The sequence below is a fragment of the Pelophylax lessonae genome, assembly GCF_965119305.1.
Source record: "Pelophylax lessonae genome assembly, chromosome: 2".
Lineage (NCBI taxonomy): Eukaryota > Metazoa > Chordata > Amphibia > Anura > Ranidae > Pelophylax > Pelophylax lessonae.
Genome location: NC_138769.1, coordinates 170,916,581 through 170,936,723, shown reverse-complemented (window position 1 = coordinate 170,936,723; position 20,143 = coordinate 170,916,581). Strand labels below are relative to the sequence as shown.

The following is a 20,143-nucleotide window of genomic DNA, read 5'->3' as shown; positions in this document are numbered from 1 at the left end:
GTTAAGTTTAAGGGGACCGTAGTGTAGTGTAGGGTTAACTGACTCTGACTGCTATGGCAGGGTGACAAAACCCTTCCATGTCAGGGTGACTGCTATAGAGAAAAGATTGTTTCTCTTAGAACATTTATAGAACCGGATAGTGGCTTCGCCCCTGTCACCCTGCTTTTTGTTGCAGGTGTTTATAGGGCTTTTTTGAGGACATGTTTGGAGTCAGGCATGACACCTGTACTTCTGTGTAGGGGTATATATACACACACACATGTATGTATATATACACATATATTGGTGTGAAAGTAGCAGAAACCTATGCTTGCGCTAATGAAATAATTAACACCCATATGGCTTCTCTGCTATAACACCTATATATGTGTATGTGTATAAATACATATAAGTGTGTGTGTGTATATATACCCCTATACAGAAGTTCAGATGTTATGCCTGCCTCCAAAGACCCCCCAAAAATACCCAAAAAAAACGCCTGCAACAACACACCTGGGCGTTTTTTTTTTTTTTTTTTTGGCGCAGGCGTTTTTTGGGCATTTTTTTGGGGTCTTTGAAGGCAGGCAAAACATCTATAATTCTGTATAGGGGTATATACACACACATACACTTGTATGTATTTATACACATATATAGGTGTTATAGCAGAGAAGCCATATGGGTGTTAATTATTTCATTTCATTAGCGCAAGCACAGGTTTCTGCTACTTTCACACCTATATATGTGTGTATATATATATATACATACGTGTGTGTGTGTATATATACCCCTACACAGAAGTACAGATGTTATGCCTGCCTCCAAAGACGCCCAAAAAATGCCCAAAAAAACGCCAGCTACAAAAACGCCAAGGTGTGTTTTTGCAGCAGGCGTTTTTTTTGGGGCATTTTTTGGGGGTCTTTGGAGGCAGGCAAAACATCTGAAATTCTGTATAGGGGTATATATACACACACACTTATATGTATTTATACACATACACGCATATAGGTGTGAAAGGAGAGAAGCCATATGGGTGTTAATTATTTCATTAGCGCAAGCATAGTGTTCTGCTACTTTCACACCTATATATGTGTATATATACATACGTGTGTGTGTGTGTGTGTGTGTGTGTGTGTGTGTGTGTGTGTGTGTGTATATATATATATATATATATATATATATATATATATACCCCTACACAGAAGTTCTGATGTTATGCCTGCCTCCAAAGACCCCCAAAAAATGCCCAAAAAACGCTTGCTTCAAAACCGGCAAGGTGTGAAAATAGCGGAGCCACTATCCTGTTCTATTGCAATTCTAATAAAATTTTTCTTTCTAGTTCTGGACATGCTACAGAGCTGAAACTTCACAGGTACACTTTTTAGACCCCCCAGACACTAAATCCAAAGAAATCTCATTTTTTTTTTTTTCAATAATTGTCTCTCTATCAAAATGACAGTTATTAAGAACTTTATTTTGTGTGATTAATAGTCCCTGTGGCATGACCCAGAACCCTAGGCACTTTTTAGGGGCATTTATTGGGTTTTAGGGCTTCAAAATGGTGTTTTTGGATTACCGAAGTTCGGGTCCCATTGATTTCAATGGGGTTCTGAAATCGGGCCGAACTTTCGGGAAGTTCGGGTGTTCTGGTCGAACCGAACTTTTGGAAAGTTCGATCATCCCTATTCATGACCATACCTCACATGTGTGGCGTAATCACTGTTCACATACACATGCAGGGCCTATGTGCATGTTTGCATTTGTGTGTAAGTGCAGTGTATGTATGTGTCTATATATACTGTGTATGTATGTATGTATGTATATATATATATATATATATATATATATATATATATATATATATATATATATGTGTGTGTATGTGTATATATATATATATATATATATATATATATATATATATATATATATATATATATATATATATATATTTTTTTTTTTTTTCACTTTTTCTATATTTATATTTTTTATTTAACTTTGCTATCATGAGGGGCAAACTAGCCCCTATGTGATAGCATGGACGAGTGGTAGTTACTCTTTATGGAGACCTCAGGGATCTGTTAGACCTCCAGTGTCTCTCCTGCCCTCTGGTTCAAGTAATTTAGCATAGATCATGCTTGATTACCTGCTTCCCCAGCTACAGTGGCTGTGGAATGACAGCTCTGAAACTAGAAGTGACAATTCATTAGTTACAGAGGCGATTGGGGAACAGATTTTCCTCAGTCTCCTCTGTATTTAACTATTCTGGCAGTTTATCGAAGTCCCATACGCCCTAAAGTAATGGGACAGCCTGGGAACCACCGCAGGTGGTGGCAGGGGGACCAGGGCCACCCTTCTCCTAACCATAAAAATTAACCGGGCAGCTGTAGAGCCACCTGGATCACTTTAACTGATAGATTAGGCAACAGCATGCAATGTCAAGCGGCAGCTGCCAAAGCCAGCAGAATATTAGCATGCATAAAGAAAGGGATGTATTCCAGAGATAGGACTATAATCCTTCCACTTTATAAAACACTGGTCCGACCGCATTCAGAGTATTCTGTCCAGTTCTGGTCGCCAGTCCTCAGGAGGGATGTGTTGGAGGTGGAGAGAGTCCAGAGAAGGGCAACTAAACTGATTAGGGGATTGGAGGACCTTAACTATGAAGAGCGGCTGCAATCGCTCGATTTATTCTCCCTGGAGAAGAGACGCCTGAGGGGGGACATGATAGCAATTTATAAATATCTCAATGGGGATCTCCGCTTAGAAAAAAGCTGTTCATTCGAAGGGATTGCATGAGGACAAGAGGGCATACAATGAGATTAGAGGAGAAGCGTTTTAACCTCAGGCAACGAGGGGGGTTCTTTACTGTTAGGGCTACAAGATTGTGGAATTCTCTACCACAAGAGGTGGTTTCTGCGGGTAGTATGGTGGCTTTCAAAAGACTCTTAGACTTACATCTCAAGGATCAGGACATTAAGGGCTATGTGAGATGATTACAGCCACACACAACCACACAGGTTGAACTGGATGGACTATTGTCTTTATTCAACCTCACCTACTATGTAACTAATCTGGGCATGCATCCGTCACATACATCCCTATCTTGTGTGTGCAGCACAAACAATCCTCATCTTGATATTCAAGAGAAACTAATAAATAGGGAACCAAAAAAGGGCCCAATGCCCATCTTTTGTGGACCAAGATTTTATACGCTCATGTATGAGCACCAAACAGGGAACATATTAGCATGGATCCCCCAGCGACAGGTAAGTGCAACCATAGAAGTATGTTTCCCTTAACAGAGTGCTCTATGTTCCCGGAAGGGCCATCATCCGTGCATGTCCTGTTGCTCTGGAACCACCTTTTGTGTATTTATTGTACTTGGATGTGACAGATAGTAGAGACTCAATTTTATGTCCCCCATTTGTATCGCCTTCTTCATTACTGTCCCCTGTTTGTGTCACCTTCATTACTGTCCCCCACTTTTGTCACCTTCTTCTTCATTACTGTGCCCCATTTGTGTCACCGTCATTATTACTGTCCCCCATTTGTGTCACCTACTTCATTACTGTCGCCCCATTTGTGTCACCTACTTCATTACTGTCCCCCACTTGTGTCACCACCTCCTTCATTACTGTCCCCCATTTGTGTCACCACCTTCATTACTGTCCCCCATTTGTGTCAACTTCTTCTTCATTACTGTCCCCCACTTGTGTCACCTTCACCTTCTTCTTCATTACTGTCCCCCACTTGTGTCACCACCTCCTTCATTACTGTCCCCCATTTGTGTCACCACCTTCATTACTGTCCCCCATTTGTGTCAACTTATTCTTCTTTATTACTGTCCCCCATTTGTTGCTGTCTCCAGTTTGTGTCCCCTTCTCCTTTATTCCTTTCCCCTGCTTGTGGCACCTTCTTCATTACTGTCCCCTGCTTGTGTCACCACCTTCTTCATTACTGTCCCCCACTTGTCACCTTGTTCATTACTGTCTCCCACTTGTCACCTTCTCCTTCATTACTGTCTCCCGCTTGTCACTTTCTTCATTACTGTCCCCGGCTTGTGTCCCCACCTTCTTCTCTATTACTGTCCCCCCGCTTGTGGCACCGTCCTCTTCATTACCATCCCCTACTTGTGTCCCCTTCTTATTCATTTCTGTCTCCCTCCCCCACTTGCGTCACCTTCTTTATCATTTCTGTCCCTGTCCCCCGCTTGTCACCACCTTCATTACTGTCCCCCTTCCCCTTCTTGTGTCACCTTCTTTATTGCTGTCCCCCAGTTGTCACCTTCTCCTTCATTACTGTCCCCCTCCCCCACTTGTGTCACTCACCTTCTCCTTCATTACTGTATACTACTATTCCATCCAATCCTTATCTTATTCCCTCTCTGGGGGTGGTGGCCTCTTGTGAGTGGTCCACTCTGGTCCCTCGCACAGTCGCTTGGCCAGGCCGCAGGCTGAAGGAGTAGAACTAGGGCAGCCGTGGATCTGAGCCAGCCCAGCCAGCACTTCAGCAGCAGCACACAGATACAACTCAGGCCGGTTGCTACAAGACACTCTCTGCATGAAATGCCACTGGGTGGCGGGGGGTGGTGGGCTGCGGGCGCCAAAGATGGAGCAGAGCGGTGGAAACACTGGTATGAGGAAGATCAAACACACACGATCAGTCCCTCCCTACTGCGCACCAGAGAAGGAGGTGGATGGAAACGGCTGTGCAGTGAAGCACTAGGCCCAGGCCTCTCTGCTCGGCTGCACTCTGAGTGAGACTGCAACGTTACTGGTTTCTAGACACCAGTTGGGGTGGCCCTAGTAACCAGTTACGGCAATCTAGTTTAGAAGGGTGGCTATGTTTCAGAGTCAGTAATATTTTATTGGGGGGGGGGGGCAATTTCCCCGTTGCCCCCCCCCTGGGATCTGCCCCTGTGTATGGGTGGGGCTACTCGACCTGAACGTGGGGGTACAGTTCACCATGTAGGCACCCATCAATGCCCTGGACCAGGCAGACAGTTATGTAAGAATCGAACATTAGGGCATTTCCATGAATTAGAGATGAGCCCTGTCACTTTGTGCAGTAATAAAACTACGGAGTTCCTCTGAAAAGTGCTGTCCTGGGTCACTTCATGCTGTTGCCTGATGTATGTTGCATTTAGGAGGGACACTGCTAAACCAGTCCCCAGCATTCATCTGCCCCTTCACTCCCAGTAACAGAGTGGGGTCCCGCTGTGCACCTAACAAGGACCTCATGCGTGCCCTTGTTAACTCCTTCACTCCCTGTAAAATGCAGCCAGACTATGGGTCTCTGTAAGGGGGTTTCAGTCGTGGTTGCTTGAAGGACCCATCACCTAGACTGGCTGCAATGTATTTTTCACTGTTACCCATAGCAACTGCATTCCTCTTCCTTGTCTTGCTGAATAAAACTTGTAGCTGTGGCGTTAATTCATAACCCATCTGTACTTTACAAACTCATGTTCTTAGTGTAGCACCCTCCTAGGTAGGTGCTAGTGAGAGTAAAGTTTTTTGCTCTGTCTGCCTATCGGAGGAGCAGCAGGCATATCTATATTGCTTTCTGTCTAGCAGAGAACAGGATCTGTTAGTGAGGTCCGCTCAGTGTGCTCACTATGTGTATCATTGAGTCTAGAGAGTGTTTCACACTGGTCCAATAGGGAGGCATGTTGGACACTGGGAGGAAACCTGACCAATGGATACATAGGCTTTGATACAGTCCTGGGGATTGGCAGAGACCGGCTGTCTTGGTGCATACTGATTATGTATAAAAGCTAGTGACCAGAGTCCCGGAGGGAGGGTGGCGGCTACCTCCTCCTCTGTAGCAGTGGCACGTGGCATCAGGAGGTCATCCTGAGGGCCAGAGGAATGGAGCTGAACCCAGAGGTCCAGGAAAGCTGACTGAGGGGGAGAAACTGGAGACCCTAGAAAAACGGTATCGTGAGTACAGGTGATCGTGTCAAGGGGGTCTGACCTGAGGGGGGGGGGGCACCCCAGGAGTAGGATAGTCAGTGGATGGGTGTCAGTGGAAAAGAAAGAGGATACTAGGAGAGTGTCCTGAATATAACTTTAGTTCATCAAGTCCTCTAGAAAGAGACTTAACCCTAAATCAACCTAAGTGGCGAGATGGATCAACAGCCTGGCTGTATCAAGAGATAGATGTCCTCCAACGTCTTGTGCATAATTAATCTGGAGTATCCCACTATTTCCTTCTCCCATCCCTAACTTCTCAATAAAACACAAAACAACTACATACCCCTGGACTAATTATTGACTGAGCCAAGAAGTAAAGTGATAGACTTGAATGTGCCAAGAAGTAAAGAGATAGACTTGAATGCCAAATTTGCTAACAGTAACCCAGGGGGACCCGAAAGTGTGAAAATCCAGCTGTCCTTAAGGAGGCAGTGCTACATTAGATACGCCAGGAACCATTATGAACAGTTGATGCAACTTTTACTTAAAGGCTTTGGCAATACAGTCCAACATGAACAAATATAATCGATTATCCCCTAGCTATCTCTATCGGTCTCCCTTGTTGAGGCTGCCCAGCCTCAACAAGGTAGTAAGTCCATGATGAGTGTTCTCTAAGAACTGGTAGATCTCTGGGCTCCCGATGCCTCTGACGAACTGCAAGGCAAAGCAGACCTCCACTGCAGTAGTCATGGCATTCTCTATGAACCTGGTCATCTCCTCCTATTTATATCGCAGGGTAGGTAGGCTGGGTCCAAAAAGCCTGTAAACAGCAATGCACAATATTAACCACTTCCCCAGCCTGGGTCAACCAGCACTTAACTAACATACTGTAGGCAACCTGCCTACAGGTGCACCCACAACCTTATATTTATTTTAATTTCCACAGAAATAAACACCTAGCATACAGTATGTGGACAGAAGCATATAAAAATGGGTAAAAATACCAATACATCATAAGTGTTAAATTGCCCTCTTCACTGTTTGCTAAAAACTTTTCAAATTCGCTGTTTATCACTTGCACAACTGAGATGTAGTATTGTGCTATATTTAACCACATAATACATTAATCACGACTTTATTGATCAAGGAGAATGTAAATGTTATAGAGTGTATTAACCAATAATTATGATAGCCTCAACATTTTTCAATGTGTCCATCAATTAACATAACCACTCCTCATGAAATATTCGAACCATGTGATATTTGCAACATTCAAGATATAATACTGCTAAAAAAGTAACACAATTTTGTTTTAAAAAAAGTTTCCTACAGTAATAGTAAGTGCTTTTGCCTTGATCAGCACATAACTAGTATTGATTAAAATCAGCATGGGTTTCTTGAAAATTAACTACAAGCTGTTTAAATGAAAGATCTGGCACAGACATTTTGTCGTCCTAAGATTTGGAGACTGAAATGTAAGTGGGATTTACTTTCATACCACTTAAACCATATTTTATTCCACAAAGATATTAATTAAAAACATAACCTTTTAATAACTTTGAGATTCGGAGGGGTCTTATTAGAGCTTGGTGCTTTCTAGCCTTTAAAAGAAGTTCATATTTCTAACCATAGTAAAGACATTTTATCTCTCTATGATGCGCAAAACAAGAAAAATCAAAGTTTAAGCATTTGGGGTACTTTTAGCCAACATGTTTCATGATGTAAAGCCTTTTTTTTTTTTTTTTTTATCAGATTTTGTAGTTTCATTAGCAGACGTGCCTAAGACTGATATGAAACTCTAAAACACATCAGCAAGTTTATATATAAAAGAAAGATTAAAAAAAAAAAAGGAATTAAGCTGGGGCTATGATTTTTAAGCCAGGATATAAATTGATTCTGCTTTTCAAAGACATAAAGTCCCCAGAGGAAGCACAGGGCTAATAGAGTTCACTTGTAAACTCTGTGTGTTTTACTACGTTTCCTGGCATTGCATAACATTGTGTGATTGTCTGATTAACATATTCATATATAATGGATCAAAAGTAACAAGTTTAGTTCAGTTTCACTTTAGCAATTCTTATGTTTGCCATACTCAAATACAGGCCTCACAATCAAAGGCCTCAAGCAGATACTGAGCTGTCATAAACAACTACGCAACAGTTTATACAAAGTTTTAAATTTGTATTTGTGTATGTATGAGATCTTAGTTTGCTCAGGGTGCATATTTGTTATAGGAGATAGAAACATTTATTTATGAAATAATAATTTGTAATGCATTTTTGTCTCTTCAGGAATGTACGGTGTATGAAACTGAAAACAAGATTCTGCATGTGGTGAGTCTGTCTAATGTGTATATTCATCCAATCTTTAATCCCTACTTGGCAAAAGTGTGCCCACTTTAAGCCCAGGGGGTTCATAATTGCCAGAATTCAGTATTTCTACAACAAGTTTATACAGCTAAAACAACACTTGCTTTTAGTTGATCCTGCCCAGTGTATGGTTAAGTAGTGGTTAACAGCGATTTGTGAAAAAAACAATGCCACCTACAACTCTGGTATTTGGTTATTTTGGTATTTGGGTATTTTAGTTATATGTGGAATATACATCTTATTTCCTTTGTAATGCAGGGTTGACTTTTTATGTTTCTCAATCATCTATATAATCTGTGGACCAGTGTAACCTCTGATGGGTGACTTGTTTTAATGCAGATGGAATATTGACTGCAGAAGAGTAGTCATGACCAAAGATATGCTTTGTTGAGCTATTAATGCAATGGTTGCTTTTTTTCCAGCCTGGTGCTAACTTGTGCCATAATGCTCTTAAACTAAAGCACCCTACATTTAGTAAACTCTTGGCCAGAACTAACACAGATCCTTACAGGTCTCCGCCTATCATTAGATAGCTATTTGAGTGCCCTAGGTACCCCATAACCCATGGTGTTCTGTTATGCAAGTGTTGACTTCTTCTTCAGTCTAGAATGTTAAGTTTCTGACCGCCCTCCACCTGACTTTCGGTCATTGAGGATGCCTACTAAATTATGGCTCCATAGAGAGAATGTTTAGAAAAATACAAAGCCTACACATCTTTGAAATATTTGTTTCTTTCTTAGGGTTCTAATCTGGAGAATGGCACAACCTGGGCAATAACCCAAGGCCTCCATAATTCTTTAACTGAACCTGTGGCCAGGCTACAAACATTTAAACATGTACCTTTTTCATACATGAATAGGCTCTTAAACATGTCCTCACTTACCTCTGTAGCTGCAGGCCTTGTAGAGTAGTTCATGCAGTTACTGGGGTCAGTGAGAGCTTGTAAACTCATATACTGCTTATTAATATGTAAATACATTTACGTCCATAGCCTGGCCACAAGTCCACTTTAATGTGTTTGTTTGATGCCCCTCTGAGATTGTCACAGCCTCTCAATCATAAAGCCTATAGAGACCTCTGCTACTCTTTGTTCCTAATGACAACCTCTACCTTTAGCAGTTGCCAATCTGACAACATGGCTGAACACCCCAGCCATCAGAGAAATAGTACAGATACCACTGCATATTGGGAGGATCGAAGACCTTATGACATCCACAAGTTGCAGAAACCCTTGAAAACAGTACAATATTATAATCAACATAATTGACTGGAAAACTAAATAAAACAGCTAACATTCGAAAATAAGATATTCCCTTGTCATTATCTAAAAGAGAATGTCACTTAGAATAAAATAAACCCCTTCCTGAAATAAATATTATGGCTTCCATTGCTGAGCCCCCTCTAGAAATGTTAGGTTCCTGGCTCCTATGCTGATCCTTTGGCTCCCCTATATTTTGAGACACTGGCCTAAAACAGGTATGCAAGAAAGTCTGAAACAAGTCAGAAGTCCTTCTCTGCATACTTGTTCTCTTGAAGTAAGCAAATCTGGCTAAGAACCAGGAAATTAGCAATTTCAAAATGAAAGCACAGCAATAGAAACCCTCCATGAATTTTCAGGTCCTGTGTTGAAAGGCTTTTGTTAAATTCAAGCAGGTTTTGCATTCTAAACAAGTCTATTAAAATGGAAAACCTGCTTAAAGCAGGTCAAATGTAGATCAATCAATTCTAAATGTTCTCAGAAGCATCAAACACTGATGTCAGACTGATAATGTTGACACAAGCCCAAAGACTTTTGACATGGGCCCTTTAATGAGGTGTGTCTGTCTGAAATTTTCACATGACCGTTCTTTTTTTCTATTGCATTCTGTACATGTTTGTAATGTTTTTACGGCTACACTTTCTTTGCCTAATGTTTCTGTAGTAATAGTGAATCAGCTAGTGCTAAATATCAATTTTAGGTTTAAATTGCTTCCTGATTAGGCTCAAGGAACTTTCATTTAAGTAGATTTCAGGATTACAGTGAGCTAGAGATAAAATAGATCCCTATTAATAGTTCATTATATCCAATTATATCAGAGCATGATATGTAACATCCACTAGCTAAGGCTTTAATCAGCTTTTTATCTTGATTAGCCTGTACATTTCTCTATCTTCCTGCATTAGAAGTCCTCTACAATATGATTTCTGTCTTGCCCATAAGAAGAAAGAAGGTATTCTGCATTAACCGTTTATGACCATTTTAATATTCTCCTCTTCTTTAGTGCAAAACCTTGTCTGGTGTTTGTGACCACATCATATCTCTATCTTCTGATCCATTGGTTTCTCAATCTGCCCACCTGGAAGTTGTACAGCTATCCAACATTAAGCCAAGTGAAGGACTGGTAAGAATAATACAGTTGCTAAGATCTAAATCATCCAGAAAATTATATAGCATGCTGTAGCTGATTACAAGTTAGAAAATGCAACTTCCAGATAAGCAAAGAGGAGCACCTTAAACTACCGATTGGACTAGGACTTGCTTGTGCAGGTATTTTTTTTCTTGCCCTCTCAGCTGTATACCAACAGCAGAAACAAAGGATTTGGAGCCATTTGTAGGTTTTAAACAGTGAAGAAGAGGTCACTGCTTATGCCAGCTATAGCTTAACCACTTAAGCCCCGGAAGATTTTACCCCCTTCCTGACCAGAGGGTATTTTGCGATTCGGCACTGCGTGACTTTAACGGACAATTGCGCGGTCATGCGACGCTGTACCTAAACTAATTTGGCGTCCTTTTTTCCCCACAAACAGAGCTTTCTTTTGGCGGTATTTGATCACCTGTGCGATTTTTTGATCACGCGCTATAAACAAAAAAAAGAGCGTAAATTTTGCAAAAATAGCAATATTTTTCCCTTTTTTTTATATGAAATTCCCGCAAAAAAAAAAAAGTAAAAATCAAATTTTTTTAACATTTTCGGCCAATTTGTTTTATGCTACCTATGTTTGGTAAAAAAAATCGCAAAAAGCGTATTTTGATTGGTTTGCGCAAAAGTTATTGTGTTTACTAACTAAGGGAAAGATTTTTGTCATTTTTGTTGTTTTTTTTTTTAACGCGTAATGGCGGCGATCTGCGATTTTTTTTTTTTTTTTTTTCGGTACTGCGACATTGCGGCGGACAGATCGGACCCTTGACTGACATTTTTGACACTTTTGGGGTTACCAGTGACATTTCTACAGTAATCAGTGCTATACATATGCACTGTTACTGTAAAAATACACTGGTAGTGAAGGGGTTAACTTTATTTGAGAGGGAGGGGCTGTGTGTGTCCCTAGGGGCGTGATTCTAACTGTGATTGGCTGTGGCTTCAGCTGTATGGACATCGGGTCCGCCGGTCACACGCGCGGGGGGGTCCGTGACCACGCGGGAGCCGGAGCGCGCCTCCGGCGGCGCGCGCTCGCTCCCTAGACCCTCACAAGCTAGTGACGTAGCCCTACGTTACTTTGCCTGTGAGGGGCTGACCGCCGCCGTAGATAGTCGTGCGGCGGTCGGCAAGTGGTTAATATGGAATGATATCCAACGAATGATTGTTAGTTTTTTTCTAAAAAAAAAAAAAAAAAACAATTTCTGGCAATTTGAATGTAAATTTTGAATATTACAGGCTAATGAGTTGGTGGGGCTTGCCAAGTTTTAGTTTTTAGCTTGTTTCTTTGTAGGAGCTAATTAGAATAGTTAGAACACTCTCCTGACATCAACAAAGTGAATCTGGAGATGACAAAGAAGACTAGAGGCATCTGCGTTTTCCCAATTGGTCCTTAAGGAAGCTATTTTTGATATGTGTGCAAGCTAAATACTGGGAGATCCAGGGCACACATCAGATGTCTGATCCAGGCAGCATGCTTTTTTGATCTGCTGAAACAGTGGGCAATTTTATAGATGTGGAATGGCTCCTGTATTACAACGTCTATTGGCAATAAAGCATTGAATTTACTTGCCAGATTGCATTGTCCTTTTACACTACCAAGCAAGTCACATTCTATATAAAATATATACTGTATTTATATTAAATGATCTGAAAGAACTGGAAAAAGTGCATGTTGGAGATCCATAGGTGTGGTTACTTTCGCTGAACTTCCTACCTATTAACCAGACTTTTTCTAAGAAGGGGCTAGCCATTACATTTGCAAATTATACAAGCTGTGGAAGTATGGAACATGTCTTTCATTCCTCTCCCCAGTGGTGTTTAATTTCCTCAAGACAATGAGGGTGAACAGCACCTCTTTACCTCCTGGCAATGAGGGTGCTTACCTACCGGTAAGCAAATTTAAATTATAGATTGACACATGAATTGATGGTGGGAGGAAAGGGGTGCTTTGGCAAAGGCAGGATCAGCATTAAGAAGCCTACAGAGAGCTGTGCTGCAGAACAGTTTAAGTTAAGATAATTCAAAAGTGGCTTTAAGCTTCCTTTGGGGTTGGCATGGCTTGAAGGACCAATCCAAGTTACACACGTGAACCTTGTTCAAAAAACAGTTTTGCATCCTAAGTATTTTTTTTTCATCTATAAATAGCTATATGGAAATATAGAATATCCATGCTCATGTGAGTGGGTAACCTCCAAAAACTAGTTCAGTATTTGAGGGACATTCTAGGGGCGTTTTAAATCTCAAGTTAATATTGTCCCTCTTGCCTTCTTTGCTCAGTTTTGAGAATAAATACAGGGGCAACCCCAGTTGTGAAAATCAGAGAGCCAGTATATGCAGTGTTTCTTCTAAATTTCAAATTTTCCTGTAATGTAAATTAAAATCTGGGGAATTAGAGTGAAAGCTCCTCATAATAGTTATGACAGACAGTAGTAACTCTGAAATCTGTCTGCAGGGATCACAATGCTGGTATCCTAAGAAACATATGAACCTGGTTTATTATGGCTAAAGTCATAAAGTCAGTCGTAAAGTCATTGCTTCACATCCTAGGCAGCAAGGATTTCTGTCATAAGTAAGACCGGAGCCAATCCAAAGAATAATCTACCATACATGGAAACCAAAATCATTTTTTTTTTTTTTTTGTAAAGCTTCTTCGTGAACCTTTTACTTTTGTCCAATGAATATGATGAATTTTGTGATTTTCTGTGATCAACACTGAAGTAAGCATCTCTGTATCCCAGCGACAGTATGGTCTAACTATGTAGCAATAGAATGTAGTGAAGTAGTCACAGCCATGATTACCATAATTGCATGTGTCACTTGTGCTTTTTCAGAAATATTTTCAGCCAGTTTTTGAACTAATTCTTCTGTAATGTTAGAGGCATGTGGTTTGTGAGCTTGATGTATTATTTCATGCATAATAAAGGGATTATTTGCCACTTTGATTTGGTATAAAATCTTCTATAAGGTTCCCAGCAACCTCTGATAACTGCCTGGGAATTATAATTTATGAGCTATTATAACCTATTTTACCTGCGGTGAAGGATAAAAGCGTGAAAGCATTGATAGCAGTGTGAGGTGCCATTTTGACCCCTCTTAATGTGGTATCTCTTTCACAGATGCAGTACATTAGTGACATAGGAATAAGATGTGTCTTCAGAGTTTATCGAGATTACTTAGAGCATTATAATAATTCCCCTTTGAACAGCCAGCAGTGTCCTTATGTTATTATGTTCTACACCATTTCTGTCTATTCTGTATGACAAAATCTCAATGTGAATGCAGTCTTGATGTGCTGTGTTTCATATATCTAAGACTCTAATTGACTGATAAGTCATTACTCAGTGCATCGGACTCAGAATAAAGCACACAATCGCACAAAAATGCACTAAAGGAAATGGAACATGGCTTAGAAAGGAAACTTTTTAGAGGTGGATAGTAGACTTCATATAGATGCTTTGCCACACCTTTTTGGAATGTTTATTTTGAACGGTTTTCGTATAGCATTACTTAGTAGCGTAATGTATGTGTCATGTATAAAATTCCTCCAATTTTCTCTTTCTTTAAAACTATTTTACCTGTACTCATGGTCAAACACAGAAGGGAACTTGTAGGTTCTGTGTTCTGAGCTTTGGTTACTGGTGATACATTTTTCAGCTTCAACTACAATGCCAACAATCTATGCATGCTTGGCTATATATAGGTAGTACCAATATGTCCTTTAGATGTATCATCTGATACTTTAATGCAGTGGCGGCTGGTGCTCCATGGGCTGGGGGTGGTGGGTGTCGTTAGACTGGCCACACCGGAACCCCCCCCCCCCCCGGGACCAAACCAGCCCCTCAGTCGCCGGCTCACTCACCCTGGACATGTGGAGGGCTGTCGGGCTGCGGCGGTGGCTTCCCCCTCAGTCTCCTGCATCTCCTCCCTCCTCCTCCACCTTGGCCAATGGCATGGCTTCTCCTTTCAGCCAATTGCGAAATGGGTCTCAGGACCCACTTCCTGATTGGCCAGGAGGAGGATCCGTGGGACAATAGCGAATATTTATTCGCTATTGTCACACAGCTGGGTGGGCTCGGGGTGCAATGCTGTTCCAACCCTCGCCCCCCCCCCCCAAAACCCAACCTTTTTTGAAGCCTATTAGAGCCTCTGGCTCTAATCACGTGCTAAAAAAAACATTGGAATCCATGTGTCCGGCACCCTGCATGTAGATTAGGGGGCCGTACACATGGATGGGGGTGGCGCCCCCAATGGATGGGCCACCACTGCTTTAATGATAGTTCCACTTAAGTAAAAGTATAACTTCAGTTGGTTTTTATTGTACGTTGTAATTCTGTCACCTTGTTTATCTCTTCATAGTCCCATATCTTCACATGTTCTAATTTTGTGAGTGATTTTTCTTCGAAAATGTTAGAGAGAGACCATCACTTTTTTTAAAAAGAATATAAAAGAAACCCTTCCCTCAAAGAAAAGCATTCATATTTACTCCCACTATTAAACTCCACTGTCTTAAAGGGATAAGTGTACAGGAAAATCTTGAGGCGTGTCAGATGCCTGGTCCCCCAGTGACCTTTGCGGTTCCTTCCACTGGCTCCTAGGTCACCACTGTAGTGATATAGCGGCCAGCAGGAGGAAGCATCTGTCAAATGCTGCCGGAAGTGTGGGTTGTAGATTTTTCAGCACACTTATCTCTGAAGACAACCGAGTTTGTGGACAGAGGTGTGAACAACAGATGGAGTAAGTATTATTACCTTTCCTTGCAAAAAGGACTTCACATTACTTTGATTTATAAAGGCATATTTTCTTTACTATATAATTTTCTTTGTGAAAGTGCTGATTTTCCTTCATGCTGGGGAATGACCACATCCCTAACACATGTCCTCCCAAACTGTATGGCAGAGGGGGGATCTCTGAACAGTTCTGTTACTGGGAGCTGCTCAGTAATATCACTTGGTCTAATCTGGTGCCTTTTGTACTTGTACACCCTGCACAACTTCTGTAAATTAAAATTGGGAGGGAAGACTATGAAATTAAAGGTTGTTAGTACAATGTCTATACATGACTACATATGTTTTTAATTTCTTTTTAATATCCAGTCTTGTGCAGAGTTGGATTCCACTAAAAAAAAAAAAAAAAAAAAAATCCTTTCTCTTTCGTTTGACGGACACAGCTCCTGATTCTTTTTAACCATTGGTTATTCTGCCCCTTATATGAGTAGGAAACTAGGCAGGAGAAAGCTTGACTAAGCCCATGGGCAGTCCCAGGGGGTATACACCCACTCTCAGCTATAGGCACTCGTTTTTTTTCTGCCTAGTCAGGAGTAAGGACCTAGTTCCTTGCTGGGATCTCTAGCCCTGGCAATTTTTTCTTTTTAAATGGAATTTTTTCCTATCTTTATTTTGTTCCTGTGAGAATCTACAATCAACTGCCGGACTTGGCGATGGAGTAGATAACCTAGATCCAGAGGGTCCCCCACAGTCTGGCCAGTGAGCGCGCGCAGACCTCAGCTCGGCTCTAGGTCAGCCGGCGACATAGCCCCACTGGACATCACACGAGGGTGCATATGACCTGGCCTTGGCCTGAGTCACAGCGGTCCTCCTGGCCGACAGCCACCCACATCCTGATGGAGCGGTGATCTGTCCAGAGCAGTGCCCACTCTGTTCCTGGTATAGTAAGTAGCTGTTCCACCTCTACACCTGGAGGGTTTTGGGTTTGACGTGGGCCCCTCCTGGTTTCCCCTCCTTTCCCCAGCCCCTCTAAACTTTTGGTGGTCACTGTGGGTCTTTTGTCCCCCCCCCCCCCCATCCCTGGGTGAGGTTATGAGCTGGCTTTTGCCACATGCTCTAAAGGGAGGCCTGTTGGAGTTGCTGCTGATTGGGTTTTCCTGGTGCACAACAGGGGCTTGAGCAGGGTTTCCTGCCACCCTGGAGGCTGGTGCCTAGGCCAGGGATGTTCTCTGGTTTAGCATCCGGGGGTACGTGCCTCACGCGGCAGGATCACACAAATCCAGCCACAAAACTTTGGGCTGCCGCTTGCTGCCTACTAGGCCATACGGCCGAGTTGGGCGCCTCCGTTGGGGGGGGGGCGGCCCCAGTGAGTTTGTCTCAGGCCCCCACTCTTCCTCTGGGCATCTGCCAAACTGGGATCCATGCACTTGCAGCTGGGCCTCCACAAAAATTTCGGTTGCGGCCAGCTTGGCATGTCCCTTGGAAGGGGTGGCGTTGTGGGGGGCGGTTCATTTTTTGATGACCACATTGCCGCCATTATTGTGTGGGACACCTGCCCCTTTTTTGCACTGCAAGACCATCAGGGTACCCTGCCTGCGGGCCCGCGTCACAGTGGGCGGCCTCCATTTAAGGGGGCTATTTCCTATTATGCGGGCCTCCTATGGAGGGGCTCACAGGGTGACTCCCTTGTTGCCTTTTTTCGGGGTCCAGTATGTGGTCAATTGGTGGGCCCTTGGTCAGCGTCACCTTTGCAGGATCGTAGTCGGCAGCCCTTCCCTGATTGTAACATCAGATCCTAAAATAGTTTCGGCTACTGCGGATGTGAATCATCTGCTGGGTCTGTGTCCACGCACCCTGAGTGCTCAGATAGCGAGGATGATTCCCCTACTCCTCTAGCCTCACATGAAAAGGCGCTGGTGGATACACTGTTTGTGTCAGTGCGTGAAATTTTAAAAATGGGAGGTTGCGGCCAATGCTACGTCGGAGGCACCAGTCCCTTTCAGCATCCACAGGCCCTCCAAAGCAGCAAGGGTGTTCCCCTTTCCACTCACTTTGACAACATTGTCACAAAACAGTGGGGTTGTCCAAAACGCAGTGGTTCCTAAGCGTTTTTGCCTTGCAGTATCCTTATGAGGATTAGCTGCTTAACCACTTGCCGACCGCCGCAAGTACATATACTGCGGCGTCCAGCCCCGGCCAGGCAAAGTGACGTATATATACGTCACTAGCCTTTCACCGGCTTGTGAGCCAATAGCGGGCGAGCGCCCGCCCGGCTCGTTCCCTAAAGTCAGTGCGTGTGACCGGCGGACCCGATGTCCGCCAGTCACTCGCGATCGTTCGCCGGGAAGGGAGAAAGGCAGGCAGCTAATGTAAACAAGCCGCCTGTCATTCTCCCCTGTGTAAAAATGGAGATCAGACGGTTCTACTATGTAGGACCATTTATCTCTGTGATGGGACATGGCTACTAGTGTAAAAACAGTTAGAAACACGCCCCTAGGACACACTTGACCCCACCCTCTCCAATACGGTTAACCCCTTCCCTGCCAGTGTCATTTTTACAGTAACAGTGCATATTTATAGCACTGATTACTGTAGTAATGTCACTGGTACCCCCAAAAGTGTCAAAAATGTCAGTCAAGAGTCCGAAAAAAAAAAAATCAGAGATCGCCGCCATTACTTGTTAAAAAAAAAAAAATGACAAAAATCTTTCCCTTTGTTAGTTAACGCGATAACTTTTGCGCAAACCAATCAAAATACGCTTTTTGCGATTTTTTTTTTTTTTAAACCAAACATATGTAGCATAAAACAAATTGGCTGAAAATGTTCAAATTTTGATTTTTAAATTTTTTTTGGGAATTTCATATAAAAAAAATGTGAAAAATATTGTTATTTTTGCAAAATTGACGCTCTTTTTTTGTTTATAGCGCATGATCAAAAAATTGCACAGGTGATCAAATACCACCAAAAGAAAGCTCTGTTTGTGGGGAAAAAAAGGACGTCAAATTTGTTTAGGTATAGCGTCGCACGACCGCGCAATTGTCCGTTAAAATCACGCAGTAAAAAATCGCAAAAAACCCCCTGGTCAGGAAGGGGGTAAAATCTTCCGGGGCTTAAGTGGTTAAAAGGTGGATGGTCCCACCTGTAGCGGACTTGTCATTTTCCAGGTTGAATAAAGCTACCTTAATTCTGGTTGAGGAGTCCCCGGCTCTTAAAGATCCGGATGATAGGAGGGCGGAAGCTTAGGCCTGCCATATGTTCACTGTGGCTGGTTCGGCACTTAGGCCGGTATTTACTATTGCCCTGGTGTCGCAAGCTTTGACCGAGTGGGCTAAACTTTTACACCTGGACCTGGAGGGGAAACGGCTTCCCCCTGTCTTGCGGAGCTGGCGGATCAGTTGACTCAGGGGCTACAGTTTATCTGTGATGCTTCTTTGAATGCGGTTCATTTTGATTTCTAGGCTGTCTGTATTCTTCTGCTGCTACCAAGGGCAAGGAGCCACATCATAGACGTGGGCCATTCTCCTTGGCTCACGAGAGGTTTTTTTTCGTCCCTTAAGGTCTCTAGACAAGGGATCAAAAATCAGGGCCTCCACCGGAGGACCTGGTCTGGCAAACCACGAGCGGGCTTTTCCAGACCTGCGGACAAGGCTTCCTCTGCATGAAGGGATGCCCTCCCCTGTATCCGGGGTGGGGGAACGTCTTCGCTGGTTTCCAGATCCATGGACCTCCCTGGTACAGGACGAGTGGGTTCACAAAGTTATTCAGTCAGGCTACAAGATCGAGTTCAGTCTCATCCACCAAAAAGGTTCTTCCCCTCCAACCTGCACTTGTCCCCAGATCGCTTACAGGGTCTCTTTGGGGCAGTGCAAGACTTGTTCCTTTTAAGGGGTGATTGTTCCGATCCTGACTTCTGAACTTTTTCCGGGGTTTTTACTCAAACCTCTTTACAGTTCCCAGGAAGGAAGGCAAGGTGCATCCAATTCTGGACCTCATGGTGCTAAAATGCTTTGTGCGGGTACAGAAGTTCTGCATGAAGTCCATTTGCACGGTAATGGTGTCCCTACGTCAGGGGGTTTTCGCCTCGCTCCTGTCGACATCAAGGACGCCTACCCGCACATTCTAATATGTGCTGGTCACCAGCGCTTCCTCCGTTTTGCCCTGGGCAAGGAGCAGTATCAGTTTGTGGTGTTGACCTTTGGTCTCTCCTCTGATACTCGGGTCTTCACAAAAGTGTTGGTCCCAGTGCTGGCATTGTTTGAGTCAAGAGAAGATCGCGGTACTGGGCGATCATCTGCAAGCGGAGTCTCCAACTGCTCTGATCGACATCTGGAGATTACTCTGCAGATTCTGAGTTTGGTTGGATTCTGAACCTTCAGAAGTCTGCTTTGGTTGAGTCCTCAAAAACTGGACTATCTGGGTCTGACTCTGGACTCTGCCTCAGCCAGAGTGTTTCTTCCTCTGGAAGAACTCCAGACATTGCAGGATACAATTCAGCTTCTGTTGTTCAGCTGACGGTCAACTCTCCACGCTTGCATGCAGGTGCTGGACCTGATGGTTTCCACCTTTTTTGAGGTGGTCTGTTTGCACAGTTCCACATGTAGTGATGTGATAATTTCTTTGCCCATCTTTCAAGTGTGTGTTCCTGTTATGCAGTGTTTGTTTTGCCCTTTTTCAATATGGCAACGGTGTGCTCTTTATCTCTCTGCAAGAAGGATGAGGTCATCAAAAAGGGCAGAGCAAGGAATGATGGGTAAGAC

At 43.1% G+C, this 20,143-nt stretch overlaps 1 protein-coding gene across 5 annotated transcripts in view; it reads left to right on the top strand.

The window, feature by feature from the left end:
- Positions 1 to 20,143, top strand: part of CNKSR2 (connector enhancer of kinase suppressor of Ras 2) — a 546,683-nt gene that overhangs the window by 181,800 nt on the left and 344,740 nt on the right. For all 5 annotated transcript variants that reach the window (XM_082245580.1, XM_082245579.1, XM_082245578.1 and 2 more), the window contains exons 6-7: positions 8,186 to 8,227; positions 10,525 to 10,644. In XM_082245580.1, coding sequence (XP_082101706.1) covers positions 8,186 to 8,227; positions 10,525 to 10,644 — 162 coding nt within the window. The remainder of the gene's footprint in view (positions 1 to 8,185; positions 8,228 to 10,524; positions 10,645 to 20,143) is intronic.